Here is a 19,366-nt window from a genome sequence, read left to right on the forward strand (position 1 = left end):
CCTCAGACAGAGGGTCACGGAAGCCTCCAAAAACAATGTGTTTGCTGACCCTCCTGAAGGCCACAAGGTTCAGAGCCCTCTCAGAGACCCGTCGTTGCTCTCTTGCTGCAACAAGCCACTTTCCCCAGCAATCCTGAGTGATGACCCCCCTGCCATAAGTTCAGGGCCGCCACCCTGAAGGGCAAAGCAAGGGAGTGGGCCTCCTGCTGCTGTCAGGACTGATTGACTTCAGCAGAGGATCAGATGGGCTTGGTGCAGAACGGCAGCGGCAATTCCTGGCTCTGGGAAATGTGTGAAGTCTGCCTCAAAAGTCAGGCCTACTTAGGAGAATCCCAATCAGACACAATAGGATCATAGCAAAGTCACCTCTTAACAAAACAAGTGAAGAACAAAAATACTAATCAGGTTTAATTAGCAGGAGAAAAGGTCCCTGAACATGACTGAAGTAACATTAACAATCTTCTTCTTTTACTACATGCAATTAGCTTCTGCGCTCAATGAAGAAATCACACATTTCACAGGATGATAGTAGCAGGAGCAAGAAAGATGGGTTCTTTTCATTCCTCTTTTTAAATATTGTTTTCAACATTCTTTCTCCACACTGCAAAATCAGAGCAATCTCTTACCACAAATTATACTTCACAATGGAAAGAAAAAAAGAAGAAAAACTTGAGGGAAAAAAAGTAAAGCCTCTCCCATCTGTGCATGCACTGAAATCAAGAGCCTCCCACTGCTGTATCTGTGGAAGAATTCAACCTAAACTAGCAAGAGAAAATGAAGAAAGATGGTTGAAATCTTAATTTGCATACAGCGCTATTGAAGTCAAGCTGACCTAATCAACTGCAGATTTGATCTCCTCAGAGAGAAGCTTTACAAGCTTAAAAATTATGTTTTATTCCCTCCCCCAGAATTCCAGTTCTGGCCTTCTTTTTCCTCTGCCGTGTTTGTTTGGTTTCTCACCTGTCTCCTTCCTTTAACTTTCATGTACTCTTGATTCCCTAGATGACAAATATTGTGTTGGTCACCCCAGGATGGCTAAAACATGATTTCTGCAAGACTGCAGACTCTTTTTTTTTTTTTTTTTTTACAGCCTTTTTGTAGTGAATCCATAATTAAAATTGGCTACTAAACATCTCTTCTTACCCCAAATCTCCTTCTGTCTTTAAACAGCCCAGTGGAATAAAAGCCTTCTGGACATCTAACAAGGTTACAAAAGAGGGATGAGGTGGGAGTAGTTTTAAGGCTTCGTAGTACTTTCCTGAGTCTGAAAACACACATGCATTGCCTAGCAAAAAGAGAAAGTTGTGTATTTGATCTTTGAAACTTTTCTTTCAGAAATGTGTTTTAAATATATAAAGAGCCCTTCAATCCCAATGGCAGCGCACCAGAACTGCTTAGCATCTGCTGCCTCTCAGGCTGGGATGCTTCCTCTCACCTTGTCCTTTTCCCCAGCCCACACCTCAGCTGTATCTCCTCACTGCACCCAGCTGTACCTCTAGAAATCACCACTCATGCTTACAAGGCTGTGTTGATGGGCATTTTATGTCTCCCTCTCTTCCTGAAGAAGATGAGGATGCTTTTTGCATTACCCAAAACACTCATCTGAAGTGGCTATCTCAGTCAAAGAGCTTTCCTATACTGAGAGAGAGGGGGATTTGCAGAGAGGGAGTTAGAGCTATAGAGACCTTTTGTTCCTGTTGATCACAAAAGCAATCTGGCCTCCTAATGTCAATCCCTAGGTGTGGGTTCAGTTCAGCTCAACATACACCCAGGGATGAATTCAGCTGCCTAAACACAGGCATCTTATCATTTGTCTTAGAGTACCTGCAACACCTGTGTGGCCTGGAAGATAAAACACAAACCTACACGAGGCCTGGACCCTCTGGAACAGGAACTAGATACCAGGCAAGATACCCCTGGACATATCAAATGGCACTAGCACTTCTGCATGGGCTCCTGAACTCATCTGTACATTTAGGTTGAGCTGAGTAACTCTCTAGGCTTCATCCCCTATATCAATTAGAGCTCCACTAACTTGTATTACAGCTTAGATACTTAAATTAGCTGTTGATACCTACATGGAAATACCTAGATTTGTGTGTCTTCATTTGCAAGCCAGAGGCCTTCCAGTGCTTCCACCTCCTGCCTGCAACCAGCACAAACCAAGCTGACCAGCCCCGATAGACAGGTCTCACCATAGAATACCCCTCCGCTGCACTGGCTGTTGTAGACAAACTCAAATCAGACAGCTAAGGCTACAAGAGTCAACACTTATCGTCCACCAGAGGAACAACTAATCCTGGATTTCCTCATTGCACAGGGCAATTTGTAGGGAAAGGAAAGAGCTAAAATAGTCATACTTTAGCCTGTAACATGCTGTAAGTACTTACATGTACGACCACATTTCTGCAAGCAGCAAAAAGAATCTCATTACTGCCCATTTGCTGAATTAATCAAGCTTCAAGATACCCTAGTAAGTGAATTAATCTGTTTCCTAAAACAAGAATAAAAGCTTCACACTGTCAAATATAAACACATCTAGAGGGCAGCAATGATATTGTCATCTTTAGCTAAATATAGATCCTGAGCAGAGACAAGTGCACAGCCACACACTGCACCAACACATACATTTTTCCCTTTTTTTTTTCCCCCTCTGAGAATAATACATAAGCTTTGCTGCAAAACTGCAAAGCTGTAAGTGGATGGCGTTGTTTTCAGATCTTTGGTCAAAGAACATTTTGCCTATATTCACAAATCACACTACACGGTAACCAGATCTTGATTTGTCAGCACGACTTTATTTCCCAAATAAAGAGGGAGAAAAAAAATCACCAAAATAACGAAGTGTCAGAGGTGAAAAATACTCACAGACTGACAGACTTTGCTTTACGAATCCAGCTGAAACTTACCTGAGTCACTCAGTAGTTCCCAAGAGACACACAGAAACACAGACACAGGCACAAAATCACCACGGGAATTTTTTGCAGTTAGAATAGAAATGTTTTATGCAAACAGTTTATTCTATAGTGGCAAACAGGAGGGGATTTTTAATGCACCAGTTCTCGTTCTGAAGTTTTTTGACTCAAATACCCTTTTGTTAAATTTTGCTGGCATACTGCAGGGTTTGATAGCATTCCCCGTCTGAGCACTCAGCGGTTCTGAGTTAGACAAAGCGACAATCAAAGCATGACAGTTGACAAGATGGATACCAATCCAGGGTAGGTCCATCCAAAGCCTTTGGTGAGCTGATCTGGGGAGCGACCTACTTGTCACCTTTTGTCTTCAATTCCATACACTATGTGCACAGAGACTACAATAAGGTGCAGAAATAGCCCCATGAGTACCAGAACTTGGGCAGCCTGGTTTGCCGTGGATCAGTGTCTTGTGCTTGACTGACTCTGGTATAAGATTTTCATACAGTTTGGGCACTTCCAAGTCTGGATTTTCTAGTATCTACAATGCAAAAGCTTTTGTTTATGGGGAATGCTACTGGGTTCATTCCCTCCAGCTGATGAGCTACTTTTATGAAACTGGTAGGAACTTGGAATCTTTGAGATCTTCATTTCTAAAAAAAAAATAATTGCTGAAATTGATCCAAAAGCTTTATACGCATTAGAATGAGAAATATACTCACAGCCATACAAAACCAAACTAAAGATAAGCTATAGTTCCGAAAAGGTGGCAGCTCGCAAACATGGGATGCACGACAATATAATAAATAGCTGAGTTACGACCTAGAACTGGATAAGCCCTTAGTAAAAGAAAGGCATTGCACAGTGCTTTTTCTAAACTTGTCCCATTTTGCTCCCAAAAACAATTCAGTACAATATTACACACCATCATTTCTCCTTTTGCCTCATCCAAATGCAAAACAAAACAGGAAAAAACTACACTACATGTCCTAGGCAGACATCTTATGTTGATCCAAGCCATCCCCCGATCAAACCTTCACTTTACGGCTGGATTATTCACCTCTGAAATTTGCAAGATCCATTTCCCGTTTTTTATCAGTTGTCTGTGCTTATTTTATTATCTGCACGAGGTGCACAGTCTAGGTCTTCAGCACATTGAGTCCCACTACGAATGGCCCTCTAGTCAGCCCACAAAATATTTGGTGAAATCATGCAAGTAAAAGCAGTCAGAGTGTGTCAGTATTTGGCCTTCCCAAACTTTGGACATGTTCTGCATGTACTAGTTGCCACATCTTTCAAATCATTTTCAAATCACTGATTTTACAAGTTGACTCAAATCTCGGTATAGTCCTTCCCTTCCTTTTCTGCGTCACAACTTGGAGGAACTAGACACATTGAAGAGTATAAGATCAACTGAAGCCACCTACAGTGGCTTTAATGTACTTTAGTTCCCTATTGCAAACCACATACGCTGCCACATCTGGGCACCAGTATGCACTATCAATCAGTCCTGCAGACATACATTTTCTCAACGTGACTACTCACATTTTATGTTGAAAGGAGAAAAATGTCCATTTCCCCAGACTATGACAAAATAATGCTTCAGCATTTCAGTAACATATTTTCATCAGTCTTTAATTTAATTAACTTGCCATTGTTTTAAGAGCAATGAATTTAAGAAAATTTATTAGCACTGTAATACAAGCATTAGCCACCATTGAGAAGGAGAGGAGCAGGGAAGAACTTTAAATCAGGTCATTGATGAACTACTGAAAGCATTAACAGAGTTTATCAAAATAGAATGAGGCATTCAAGGTTTTTTTCTTCTATGCACAGGAAAAGCATTTAAATTCTCTCCGTTGTGTTTATGATATAAATACGGCATCATCCATAATGCATTTCTTTTTTTTTTTTCCTTCCCTCTTTCTTTTTGGAGAAACAAAAATAAGGCAGTGGAAATACTGACATCCTCCACCAAAAAAAGGAAATGGAAAAAAAAAAGCCATACTTCTTTGAGGTACCTTTTCTATGGCTGTTCTTTTAGGGTCCATTCTGATACACTTGCTCTTGTCTGAGCTGCCTTAATTCTCAGAAATTTTCTTCTGATCTCAACTGAGATTGTAAAGGTAGTGGACTATCTGTTATAATCAAAGACAGCATAACCGCACCCTTTGCATGTTCCTACCTATTTTATTGCAAAGAGCACAGGTCACAGAATATAGGGTTTGAGGATGATTTTGCAGTTCTCTGAGGTAACCTCCTTACTCTGCTCAAAGTCAAGGATGACAGAAACTGGTCCCTAAGAACAAATCTGGAAGAGGGCTTTGTTTTGCATAGCAAATACGCAGAACTTTTGTCTAGTTATCTGACCCCTGACACTTAGAGCTGGGGAAAGAAAAAGTTCACTTTCAACAAAAAATAAGGTCTAAGATGTCAGGGTCATTCTTTTACGGGACTTACTGAGAATGCTAGCCCCACAAAATTAACACTACCTGAAAATTAGAGTACTAACACCCGAACAACAGGTCAGAGTGAAACATGGAATTAAATGTCCTCACAGTCAAAATCACACTGAGTAGTCTGAAAAAATGAGTGACAAACAAGTGGGTACACATATTTGAAACTAATATGTTAAAAACTCTTAATGAAAGGTCCAAACAGCATTGACAGATAAGGAAAAGGAAATGAGTGCCTGGGTCTGACAGCCTGAATAATAAATTTTTAGTGAGTCATCATGATTGTTTACCTCTAAGACTAAAGCATCATTTCCAAGATATTTCTAAGGAACCCCCATACTCCCTTGTTTTGAATATTATTTGCCTCATAATATCCTCTGCTGTTTCCCTAGCAGTAATGATGCAGCCACCCCAGCCTCATAAGCCAACCGCTGATGAAGTTACTAAACAGATTCCAGACCCCAGCCTTCTGTTTGTTAGATACAACTTCCAGCCCAGTTTGTCCCCCTGTTCACACAGACAGCCTCTCAAAGGGAGAGTCCTTTCAAAATACAGTTCTTAGGTGTTACTACTAAGTACTTCACAAATCAAAGGATCTTTAATTATCTAAATGGCTGAAGCACTGCTACAAATTCATTCAGCTATACATATCTACACATGAACAAACACACAAAGCACAGTATACCCTCCTTAGATTGCAGAGGGTATTTTTGCCCAGATCTACCTAAATACACTTAAGTAAATAAGGAATCAGTGTCCAAAAGTCTGTGCTTTTGAGAAATCTGCATCATTCCAAGCAGGAATTTTGAATATACAGGCTGGAATGTGGAGGAAATGTTGATTCCCAGGGAAACACTTTTTTTCTTTTTTTTTTTTTTTTAATGGAAAATATATTTTGGGTCTCCCCAGGTGCCTTCTCAACACCAGATCTGTGGGAGAAGGAAAGGAGTTTGTACTTACTTGTGGTGTTGTATTTGATCCCATTGAAGAACTCCGGGCAGGGTCTCTCTACTAGTTCCCCCGCGGAGGTTCTGGGCCAGCAGGTCCCGATCTGATCAGTTGTGGCATTGCAGTACAGACCTTTTGTGTTAAAAAAGGAGACAGAAAGGGAAAAAGAAGCAGTTGAGAAAGCACAAAAGCGACACACTTTACATCACAAAGCAAACCAAATCTTAGCACTTATAAAGCTTTCCCGAGCCCTGCGCTAGGTAATAATTTCCTACCATCAAAGCCCAGGAAAGGGATAGAGGAACTCTCTAAAAAAGTCTCTTGTAAACGATCCAGGAGGCTGCAGTTGACATCAAATTCTTCTAAGATGAACTGAGATATGGTCACATCCATTATTGCCCCCGAGACTGCTGGACTGGATCAGGTTCCTTCCCCCTTTTCTGTTTTTTTTTGTCCTCTCTCCTTTCTTCCTTTCTGGAAATAAATGAACATCAAGCTGCGGACACCCTGCAATCTCGTGTGTGTGAGCCTCTCTTCCTCTCAGCGTGCTGACAACTTGGCTGAGAGTCTGCGTCTGGCTGTGCAGTTCAATCCTCCAAGCTCTTCTTTGCTTTAAAACAGCAGCTCAGGAACCAATGGGATCACACTGAGCCCAGAGTAAGGGGCTTGCGTCTCTTAGCCAGCTTCCCTGGTCTAGCAGCTCTCCAATGCCGCCTCACATTGCCAGACTGTTGTATTGCTTTTTCTCCCTCCCTCTTCTCACTCTTTCACACACACACGCACGCACGCGCGTGCACACACACACACAGACAGTTTTATTGTTAGCTTCGGGGATGAGCTCTTTTGCAAAAATACTCACTGCAAATTAGAGCCAGGGAGAAAAGGAAAAGCCATCACATGAATATAACTCCTCTGGCTTTTTGTGAAGCAAAGCAATTCCTGCCTTTACTGTGTGGAACTGAGATGCTGGGACAGGGAGGGTGAAGAAGGGACCCAGTCCTGTAGATGCAGTACTGGATGCTGAGCAGGCCTTGAGAAAGAAGAGAAATAATAAAAGCTGGGATGAGGGAGATGGCCTGATAGAAAGGAGGCATCAGAACAAAGGAATCTAGAATAACGACCCAGAGGAGAGGTAGAGTGGGGAGACAGAGAAGGGTGGGGAACCCAGCCTGGGAAAAGCAAGGCACAGAGACACGTCTTTCAGCCCCTCATGCAGATGGGCTGGTCTGGACAGTTTAGTAGGGCAAGGCACAGAGAGCAGAGTAGAGCTTTGGAGAGAAGGAGGGATCATTCAGGGGACAAGGAAGAAAAGAGAGGCCACTGTCTCACTTTCCAGTGGTAGGAGGGAGCAAGCATTTCAGAAAGGATGAGCACCCAGACTGATCCAGGAAGCAGGAGGAAGAGCCTCTAAAGCAAGAAAACCATGATGTGGGCAGAGAGGGAAGAGCAAAGGGCTTGACAAACTGAGGTCATTATGGAACAGGATGAGAAGGGTCTGGGGAAGGGGAAAGATGAGAAGAAGTTTGGAGGGAGCTGCCCAGATGGTTGGTCATCTTTTGGGAAATCAAAGCTCAGTACAATGGGAACTGGGTGAAGTTCTGCACTCTGGGACATGCTGGAGAGCAGCTTAGACCTAACCAGCCTTTCTGACTTGCTACAGTAGGATATGGGGAAATCTTTATGAAAAAGTGGCAAAAACTTGCTAAGGAAGATCATCTAGGATCACAGATTCAGAAGGATCTTAGGAAGCAAATAGAAAACTGACCTGTATGGGAGAAAAGCAAGATAAGTATATATGCTAGTAGCAGAGATGAATGCAGAAACAGAAGGCAAGGACAATAAAGAAGCTTTGACAAAAAAAAAGGGATCCAGAGTTTAACTCCTGTTTACAGTCTGTGTTCACAGCTTTAGATCGGTCACGGTGCTTACACTGGATTCAGAGCAATGGTATAGGACTTCTGATAACATCTATCTCCCACCCTGCAATGGCCTGGACTTTCCCTTTACTCATATTTAAGATTGAAGGGCTTCATTCTTTACTCTTCAGTAACAAAAAGAATTGTGTTATCCAAAGAAAGAAAAAAGAAAAAATCACTGGGTTAGAAAGGCAAATAAATCAACAACATGCACTGATGAGAGAACTAGCCAGAAAGCTATTTTACCATCTGGGAATCTGGAGATTTTTTAACATTTTCAGATTGTAATGGGGGGAGAGGGGAGGAGTGCCATCGTGGTTTTGGGATGAATATTTTTGCTTTAAATATGTAAAAACCCACAAAAATAACAAGTGTCCTAACTCTCTAGGCAGCATGATATTCTGAGGCAAATGAATGCATCTCTCTGTTTCTCTTTCTGAAGCCATGAGTTCCTTCCCAAGTGAATGGTCCCAAAATTTCAACCCTTCTTGAGAAATCTGCATTTCAACAAATTGACCCTTGTCAACACCACCAGATGTCTTTGTCCTACGCATCTCTAATCCCAAAAAGCAGGAGAGAAAATTTCTTTAGCATCATTCACACAACATGACCACGACCAACATACTGGTTGTCTTTAAACAGGGCTTTGAGGAGAAAAAACGTATTTCTGGAACTTTCAAGTGAGGGGGATAAAGGGTGCTTTAAACCTCTAAGCAATTCCCAGACTTCTATCCCTCAAAGTATCTTCAACTCCACACTTTAAATTACTTTGCTTCTTCCTGATAGTGCAGTTGAGTTCAGAAAATTTATTTTTGTTCCTCAAGCAGAGCCTCTCAGTGGTGGCTATGAGATCTGCTCGGAAGACAGCATTTGTAAGTGCCCAATGGCATCACTGAGCCCAGTGGCCATTTCAATTGAGGCAGAACCGATCAGCGAGTATGTCCAGGATGCCGATATTTTTTTTTCCTGCTCCTGCTGCCTCTCTGCAGGGCAAAAATCACATAGCCTGGGCAAAAGTCTTCATTTCTCACCTACTGTCTGCCTTGTCTATTTTCTCACACTATTTGTACAGCAACTACCACACTGGAATCAAAAACTTGGCTGGAGGCTTTGGGCACTAGTTTCCTGAATTTTTGGAGGAATGCATCACTTAATAAATTACAAAAAGAAAGACAGTTTCAAAAAATTAACTACTTTTAAATTTGGTAAATGTTTCACTTTCCTAAATGCTGCCCTGTATTTCCCAGCATAAACACTTGAAGATTTTTCAAATGTTTCAAATATTACAGAGTCAAACATGAAGCTGGGCTTCATTTCAAAACTGTTCTTAGTGGTTAACACCCAAAACAACAGCCCTGAATTAAATTAAATATTTTTTCAGGAATAAGAGAATGATTTCTTCATTTCAGTGAGGAGAGCGAGAAAATCTTCAATCTAAACAGATTCTTCCCTTCATCTTTTCAGTTCAGCTAATTTTAGAAAATCAGAAGCAGTACATATCGCACAGATAATACTATTGCATTCCATATATTTAACAACCCAAAAAACCCATCCCAAAAATAAATATAGAGGTGATGAACAAATTGTCTAGGAGTAAGTCTGGATGAAGAAAATAATTTGTTGTTCCTCAGTCCACAAATTAGCACCATTGTTTAACAATCTCTTCCCAGTTCTGTAGCCTCTTGATGAAAAGCTACTTTTGCAACTTTCCCTGTGTACAATTAACTGCTTAGTGAAAGTTTCCCTCTGGCTGGACCTAGTCAAATCCTGACCACGTCAATTTGACTCATTTGATATGAAAATGTTGCTCTTTGTAAAAGAAGCAAATCCAATTAAACAAACGATTGACAGAAATATTGTAGCTGCTGACACTGCTGATTCTCTGCTGATGCAGTACCCCTCCATGATGCATTTGATACAAATAACTACTAGATCTTGCCAGGCAGTAGGTAGCAGACATCTGCCTTAAGAATTACTGAGCAACCAAAGAGAGCTAGTAATTGCACTTGGCATGCAGAAAAACTTTGCCACCTTAAAAGTGGTCTTGTTCCTATGTGGTGGTATTAAATGGTTTGTTTGGGTGCGTATGCAAGACATATGCACAACCAATCTATATAAGAACATCTGAATATGCAAGGTTATGGAAGTGAACAAGACAGACAAATAAACGTGTGAGCACATACATAGCTCAGTAAGCTTCTTATGCAGAAGAGATATTGGAAAGTGACCTACAGCTCTTCTCGTAAAGCAATGAGCTCTGCTCATAAATGGAATACAAAATTCCCTGGTAATGGAAATCTTTGTATGCCAGCCCTTGCACCACTGCTACACAGCTGGTTCCTCAATCTCCAACCCAACCCAACCCACAGTTGGTAGAATTAGCCAGAGGATAGCTTTTAGTTTGCCCCACTAACAGTGGAGGCAAAGGATGACATTGTGCTGTTTAACCAGCAACACCAAAACTCAGCTGACTCAGACAGCCAACATGTGTGTTTGTGTGGGGTGGCAGTACCTCCAGAACCAGCTGACTGCTCCTTGGTCGTGTCTGCTAGAGGGACCTCTTCTCCTCAGACACTCAACCTCCACAAAATCAAGAGACCACTATATATTTCAATACCCAAGATGGGTATTAAAAAAAAAGAAAAAAAAAAGGAAAAGGGAAAAAAGAAAAAAAAGCACCAGTTCTCTCCTCATTTCCCTTCCTCAGAGAAAGAAAAGCCCACTGTACCTCATCCAGCCTTCTTTTCCCACTACAGTGACAGTTTTACCACCACTTTCCCTATCCATTGATGCAAAGAGCTTGTGGTTTCCAGGTGCAATAGTCACCCACCTCTTCTGGTATGCAACACAAAGCTTAGGACAAGAAATGCACATCATTCGTCAAACAACCTGGTTACACCAATACCCTTCTTACTTCAGTTCCATTGGCTTTCAGGAATTTACCTCACCAATATGGAAGTATCACATGGAGTCACGGTCCAAGTATTGGCTCTTTAGGTCTCTTTCTTTTAATCCAAGTAAATCCACATCCATATTCAACATCTAACATTATAAACTGGTCTGTTAACACAGCCATGGATCTGCGTTTGGAGTGTGAGATAAGCAAGACATCTACATGCCCAAATAACTGATTCAAAAGTGCGCTATGGTTTGCAGGCCAAGTACAATGCCTTCTGGTTGAACCTCACTTCTGTCCGGCCCTTATGGAGTGAATGCAGGTTCATGTGAAATGCCATGAACACTTTGTGATGTTTATCACCACCTCAGTGAGGGAAAGACTCAGGTGAATCTCAAAGGAAGGATTCCTTACCCTGGTTCTGATGGAAAAATGGCAGACAGCGAGAAAGACGAAGGAGAAGGAAGAGGAGGAGAAAGAAACGTATCTCTTATTCATAGAAATGAAGTCTTTAAATCCCTAGAGGACAATCAAGAGGCAGAATTAAGCTTGATGGCAGAAATACAGGGTCATCAACTAATTGCTTATACAGCCCAGCTGCTCTAGTTTGGCGTTTAGCATCTACCTCTGCATTTGTCTACCTCTACATTTTTGTCACCTTTAAATATGAGGCAGGAGGGTTTCAAATGGCACAATAAGTTTTTTGTCATCTCTCCTTTTTCTGTTTGAAAAATGTCCCCCAGTAATCCTTAATTATTGCAATGACCTTTCAGCATCTGACTTTAAAGTTGGTGGGACTATTCAGCTAGGTAAGGAATGCAAGACCATACACTTTAAGGAAGGTACTAACTTACCAGAGTGGTTTCTGGACCATAAACCTGAAGGCCCTCCTTCTGAACATGCACTGCAAAACTGATCTGACTGCACTTTCAAATGCAGTGACAACATGACCATTACCTGGTAAAATATTTATCTTTCCTTCTCATTCCAGGTATGCCAGCAATGAATGTAAAGGCAATTTTGAGAGTACGAACAGGACAGCCTCATACCACATGGAGCAAGACAATTCAAGCAGCTTAAAGATCTTCACAGACAGTACACCTCTAGAACTACCACAGGAATGTCATGTATGCCTATCTTCTGTGCCACACCATGCTATGGCTTCTCACAATGAATTATACTCTGCTACATGAGTAGACTTAAAGAAAACCACTTCTCAAATTGAGTACTACACTTCTAATAAATCTGGTCCTTACTGCATGTACCTGCATGGATGAACAAGGAGCTCCTGGACAAACTCCAACACAAAAAGGAAGCCTACAGAGGGTGGAAGCAAGGACAGGTAGCCTGGGAGGAATACAGAGAAATTGTCCGAGCAGCCAGGGGTTAGGTTAGGAAAGCGAAAGCCCTGATAGAATTAAATCTGGCCAGGGACGTCAAGGGCAACAAGAAAAGCTTCTATAGGTACATCAAGGATAAAAGGAAGACGAGGGAAAATGTGGGCCCTCTCCAGAACGAAACGGAAGACTTAGTTACCCGGGATATGGAGAAGGCTGAGGTACTCAATGACTTTTTTGCCTCGGTCTTCACTGGTAAGTGCTCGAGCCTCACTGCCCAAGCTGAAGAAGGCAAAGGCAGGGACTGGGAGAATGAAGAGCCGCCCACTGTAGGAGAACATCAGGTTCGAGACCATCTAAGGAAGCTGAAGGTGCACAAGTCCATGGGACACGATAAGATCCATCCGCAGGTCCTGAAGGAACTGGCGGATGAAGTTGCTAAGCCACTATCCATCGTATTTGAGAAGTCGTGGCAGTCCGGTGAAGTTGCCACTGACTGGAAAAGGGGAAACATAACCCCCATTTTTAAAAAGGGACAAAAGGAAGACCTGGGGAACTACAGGCCAGTCAGTCTCAGCTCTGTGCCTGGCAAGATCATGGAGCAGATCCTCCTGGAAGCTATGCTAAGGCACATGGAGGACAGGGAGGTGATTCGAGACAGCCAGCATGGCTTCACCAAGGACAAGTCCTGCCTGACTAACCTAGTGGCCTTCTATGATGGAGTGACTACATCAGTGGACATGGGAAGGGCTACAGATCTCGTCTATCTGGAGCTCTGTAAGGCCTTTGACACGGTCCCCCACAACATCCTTCTCTCTAAACTGGAGAGGTATGGATTTGATGGGTGGACTGTCCGGTGGGTGAGGAATTGGTAAGATGGTCGCATCCAGAGGGTAGTGGTCAACGGCTCAATGTCCAGATAGAGACTGGTGACAAGTGGTGTCCCACAGAGTTCTGTTTTGGGACCAGTACTGTTTAATATCTTCATCAATCGACATAGACAGTGGGATCGAGTGCACCCTCAGCAAATTTGCAGATGACACCAAGCTGAGCGGAGCGGTCGACACACCAGAGGGACGGGATGCCATCCAGAGGGACCTGGACAAGCTCGAGAAGTGGGCCCCTGTGAACCTCATGAGGTTTAACAAGGCCAAGGGCAAGGTCCTGCACCTGGGTCAGGGCAAGCCCTGGTGTCAATACAGGCTGGGGGATGAAGGGATGGAGAGCAGCCCTGCCCAGAAGGACTTGGGGGTACTGGTGGATGAAAGGCTGGACATGAGCCAGCAATGTGCGCTTGCAGCCCAGAAGGCGAATCGTATCCTGGGCTGCATCAAAAGCAGCGTGGCCAGCAGGTCAAGGGAGGTGATTCTGCCCCTCTACTCTGCTCTGGGGAGACCCCACCTGCAGTACTGCGTCCAGCTCTGGAGCCCTCAGCATAAGAAAGACACGGACCTGTTGGAGCAGGTCCAGAAAAGGGTCATGAAAATGATCAGGGGGATGGAACACCTCTCCTATGAAGAAAGGCTGAGAGAGTTGGGGTTGTTCAGCCTAAAGAAGAGAAGGCTTTGGGGAGACCTTATTGCAGCCTATCAGTACTTAAAGGGGGCTGATTGCTAAGAAAGATGGGAACAGACTTTTTAGCAGGGTTTGCTGCGACAGGACAAGGGGGAATGGTTTTAAACTAAAGGAGGGTAGATTTAGACTAGATATAAGGAAGAAATTGTTTAGGCTGAGGGTGGTGAAGCACTGGCACAGGTTGCCCAGAGAGGTGGTGGCTGCCCCATCCCTGGAAACACTCGAGGTCAGGTTGGACGGGGCTCTGAGCAACCTGAGGTAGTTGAAGATGTCCCTGCCCAGGGCAGGGGAGTTGGACTAGATGACCTTTAGAGGTCCCTTCCAACCCAAGCTATTATATCATTCTATGATTCTATGATTCCATGATTCTACTTGAGATTTATGCAGAATGTGCAGAGTTGCAAATTGTTGTATGTGGAGAGTAGTATCAGACATAGAAAAATACAATCTTTGTTTCAGTTGATAGAGTCATTTGTTAGAAACATTAGAAACAGGAGACATCTTTTATTGTTAGAAATGAAGTATGACTGTAGTGAGCAAAGATAAAATTCAAAAATGCAGGTCTGTGGTGATGAATCTTTGCAGCTTCATTGATGTTAGAAAATATTTACTGTGGGTGTAAAAAGATTCAACAGCATAAATAATAAATGGCTTGTAGCTACACATTAATATATTTCTTTCAGCACATTAATACACTTGTCATTCTTTACAGCTATTAAACCTGTACAAGTGAATCATGTTACATGAGACGATGAGACATTGTAGGGAGATTATAAGAACACACAAAAGAACCAACCTTGACACACTCATAAACTGCCAATGTTATTTTTTTTAAAGTGAGGTGTTTTGGATGAATGTGCAGAACACCATCTACCATATGAGAGCACAGAAACATTCATTCCAGAATAACCGTGATTTTATACAAGGTCAAATTCAGGGTCAGTGCTTCACAGACATATAAGAACACAAAGGACCCATTTTATATATTTATTTATGCCTGGCAATGGCCCGGTCCTCTGTTTAAAGCGTAAGCAAATAAAATAAAAAAAAAAAATGGGGGTAGGTCACATCTGAACAAATGATGACAATGACAATGTGTCTGATTAGTCCCACTTTCTTTCTGTTAAGTACAATGGGACCACTGCCAAACAAGACGTATAGAATCAGCGGTCTTGCCGTGCTCTCCTCCTTAGAACACATTAGGCAACAAGATTTCTTGTGGCGTAATTCAGGCCATGCCAATCAAACTTTTGCTCTCCCTGCCTCCCACTCTGCTTCGTTGTACTGACTTTCAGTGCATGCTGGGAAGATCTGAGTAGTCACCCCATATGGGCTTAAGCTGGGAGGAAGCACAGAAAGAAAAGTTAGAGGGTAATAAAATGTTCAGAATTCAATCCCCCATTTCCTCTGAAAACACACACTCTGCATGATAACTGACTTTGAGACATCATATAGCTCAGAAAGCAGAGAGCAAGAGAGAAATAACATATGATCATGTTGCCCAGTATCTCATCTCTGACAATGACCAAAATCAGATGCTTCAGAAAATGATTTAGCCCATCAATAAATCCAGCCTGCTCCAAATTGCCATGATCTAATTACTAGGGCATCCTAAGCAACCTTAGCATATGCAGTAAGAGAATTAATTCTTTGGGTTATGGGTCTTGCCTTCATTGCCCAGCATAGAGCATTGTAGCTACAGTATTGTAACTCATAGTTTTAAACCATCCAACTCGTATTTGCTTGGTTTTTTTGAGAAGCATCAGCAGTCTGGCTTTGAGACCCTGGGCTAGTGGCTTATGTACTCCTTTGGGCACCTCTGCCCAACTCAGGTGCAAAATCCAGGACTCATAACAGATTTAAACACTGCAGAGTTGCCAGCTCTCAGATTCTGATTGCTTTGACTCTCTGCTTTTCATGAGGTATCTGAGCTGCCATTATAGCCAAGGAGGATCTAGATTCTGATTCAACTGCCCGAAAATACATGTCCAGCACCATCTGAGATACTTTAGCATATCTGAGATAGCCACATGAGGCTGGCAGATGAACACAGGACCTAAGGAAGACCCACCCCTTCTGAAGCAGCAGCTGGAGGCCAGGCATTTTGTCCCCAAGCATCTCAAATGTTCTGGGACACACGTATCTAAGAAACCAATACAGCCTCAGATATCCATTGATTATAAGGGCTGATCAGATCTCACTTGAAGATATGTGTGCATGGACACATAATCTTGAAGACTTAATCTGAATTCCAGCTTGCAGGACAATATCAGTGCACACTGCTCCTCTAAATCCCCACAAGTGCCTCCTCCTCATCAAACTCGACAAGGAGCAACAATAGCAAATTTTCTTACAAGCACTTGGTCTTCTAGTATGTCTCTCCACTCAGGCTACTGGATATTAGACTGAGCAAAAACTGGACCTTCCACAGAAGGGAAGAAGCCCACCATCAGCATGTCACTAGGGAGAGTCTGTCACTATTATTACCTAGGCGTTACACTATGTAATAGATTTTTATTCCTTGCGTTACCTAATTTGAATCCTTCATAAATGTGGGAAACCTCCTAAAACACAAACAACAAGTAGCACAAGTAGTAACCTTGTAGAGCAAATGAAGCTTTCCTGACCATTTTCTTCTCTTCGTCGAACTGTTATGCTTATAACATCCTCTCAGAGAGGAAACAAATTCTGGACACGTCACACCTCTTACAGTATCTCCAGTGCAGATATCTCCGGAGGTGCCAATCAACCTAGGTTTCCTTTGTAGCCAATGGAAAGAAATAGGAACTTTTGTGATGCTATTCACCTGCTCTATTGTAATCACTTACGTTAAGATGACATTGATTTTGCCCTCAGCTCCATCCAATACCCTGAGTAGATCTCTGCTGTCTGTAGGAGGAACAGATAACAACTTGGACTGATGTAAATGTCTGCATTTAGTCAAATGAATCCCATTCCAGATGCCTAGAACAAAGATCAAATTGTTTGCCAAGCTCTTCCCCACTGGCCCGCAGCTCCTTGTTTCCCTAGAGTGTTTGGTGACTGTAATCCCATGAGTTTGGGCCTATTATTTCATGACAGATCAAACAAAAATATTTTAAATTAAACACATCAAGAATAAAGATGAGAATAAAAATGTCCTGTTATGATAGGACTATCACAATGCTAGCAATGTATCATTATACTTAGAGATTCCATGTCTTAAATTTAATGTAATTATTTACAAGAGGAAACCAATACAATACAAACACTGTATAATAGATTTGTATCTCTCTGCTAGCCAGCTGATTATTATAAGGACTCCAGGACAGTCAGCAGCCACCAGAGAAAATGCCTGGAAATTAAGTGGAAGAAATCATGAGCAGTCATGCCAACTTCAAGAAGTGACACAGTAGTTCTCAAGAGCATCATGAGACCCCACCTGCAGTACTGCGTCCAGCTCTGGAGCCCTCAGAACAGGAAAGACACGGACCTGTTGGATCGAGTCCAGAGGAGGGTCACAAAAATGATCAGGGGGATGGAACACCTCTCCTGTGAAGAAAGGCTGAGAGAGTTGGGGTTGTTCAGCCTGGAGAAGAGAAGGCTTCGGGGAGACCTTAGTGCAGCCTATCAGTACTTCAAGGGGGCTTATAAAAAAGATGGCAGCAAACTTTTTAGCAGGGTTTGCTGCGACAGGACAAGGGGGAATGGTTTTAAACTAAAGGAGGGTAGATTTAGACTAGATATAAGGAAGAAATTTTTGATGCTGAGGGTGGTGAAGCACTGGCACAGGTTGCCCAGAGAGGTGGTGGATGTCCCATCCCTGGAAACATTCCAGGTCAGGTTGGACGGGGCTCTGAGCAACCTGAGGTAGTTGAAGATGTCCCTGCCCACGGCAGGGGGGTTGGACCAGATGACCTTTAGAGGTCCCTTCCAACCCAAACTATTCTATGATTCTATGATTCTATCATTCTGTAACAGATAGTAAGGTAGGGTCCAGTCACACTAGACAGAAGCTGGAATGATTAGGCATGAAAGTAGATTATCATCATATTATTAGGGCCATGATAACTGAGGAAAAAGAACCTAACGACCCCCTGATCTGTGATTTGCAAAGCTCTTTCGAACTGCTGCCTTATGAGGTTGCAGCTCCAGAAGAACAGAATGGATGGAAGGACATTATCTCTGTAGCATTAGTTTGTGCCTGTGTCTGGAATCGGTGACCCTTGCTACCTACGTAATTTTGGATACCTCCTGGGATAACAAATCAATCTACCTCCCTTCAGATCTCTTCCCTAGCTTGACTTACTACCCTTTGAGCTTTTTATTACCAGGGCCAATATTTCTGATTCTGTACCACAGGGTACCTCAGGTCTTGCATAGGTATAGGCTGGATATTTGAGAGGTCCATAGTAGCAGAGGGATTCATCTCACCTAATTTCACCCATCTAAAATTTGGGTGTCTAGACTAAGCCAGGTATCTAGGCTCTCTAACAGTCTCCAGGGAAATGGCCACTTTCAGAAAATGATGATCATTTAATTTGGAGACAAATACCTTCTCCAAATTCATAACTCTTAGATATTCTACTTAGTAGGATGTAATTCAGCCCAAGAGATGGTTAGATACATTTGTATTGTAGATAGAGCTCTCTCCTGCTGACACATCACATATTTGAGATGGATATTTGAGCTGTAAATATTTGTTAGGCATAAATTGAAGAGGACAAATCATGCAGTGCAGCAGTTTCAAAGCAGAAACAAAAATGCCTACATTAAGCTATCATTACAAGATAAATGATATTAACTACTGTTCATAGAGATGGTTTGGTGGGGAAGAATTCCACTGAAGGCAGAGAAACACCTCCATTTCATTGAGCCTTGTGTACTCTGAATTGTAACAGAAAAATGCTTTAAGATCATTCAGGTCACACAGCTTAAAATTTCGTGTAATAAAAATGCCCTGCTCACATTATAGTGACACACTGTAGAATACTGAAAAATATGCATTAGGCTTATCATTAGTTTTGTTGGGTTTTTTCCTACGCATGTCCATCGTTGGGGGATATGCTTTTTGGTAAAGGCTGTTTCCTTGTTCAAAATTAGTTTCATTGATGGGCTCTTTGGTGCTTAAACATTGCTTAACTTTAAACCCACACTTAACTTTCACTGACTTCAGGAATTAAGGAGGAGTTTGAGTGGCTTGGTAAATAGAGGTAATTTGTTGAACTAGGACTTAAATGCTGCTTTGGTTGAAATGCACATATATTTGTTCAAATATTATGTTTTCCCTTGAATTTTATTGGTCTTGTATAAAGCTTATAGAATCTTGTTATTCTGAAACATACAT

The 19,366-nt window shown here is 42.3% G+C and overlaps 1 protein-coding gene across 4 annotated transcripts in view; it reads right to left on the bottom strand.

The window, feature by feature from the left end:
* CRHR2 (corticotropin releasing hormone receptor 2) overlaps positions 1-19,366 on the bottom strand; it is a 170,107-nt gene that overhangs the window by 112,083 nt on the left and 38,658 nt on the right. For 3 of the 4 annotated variants that reach the window (XM_076332016.1, XM_076332015.1, XM_076332018.1), the window contains one exon: positions 6,329-6,448. In XM_076332016.1, coding sequence (XP_076188131.1) covers positions 6,329-6,448 — 120 coding nt within the window. Of the gene's footprint in view, positions 1-6,328; positions 6,449-6,591; positions 7,008-19,366 lie in introns of those variants that run through there. The other variant, XM_076332017.1, reaches the window with a different exon arrangement.

Source organism: Aptenodytes patagonicus, chromosome 2, assembly GCF_965638725.1.
Source record: "Aptenodytes patagonicus chromosome 2, bAptPat1.pri.cur, whole genome shotgun sequence".
Taxonomy (NCBI): Eukaryota; Metazoa; Chordata; class Aves; order Sphenisciformes; family Spheniscidae; genus Aptenodytes; species Aptenodytes patagonicus.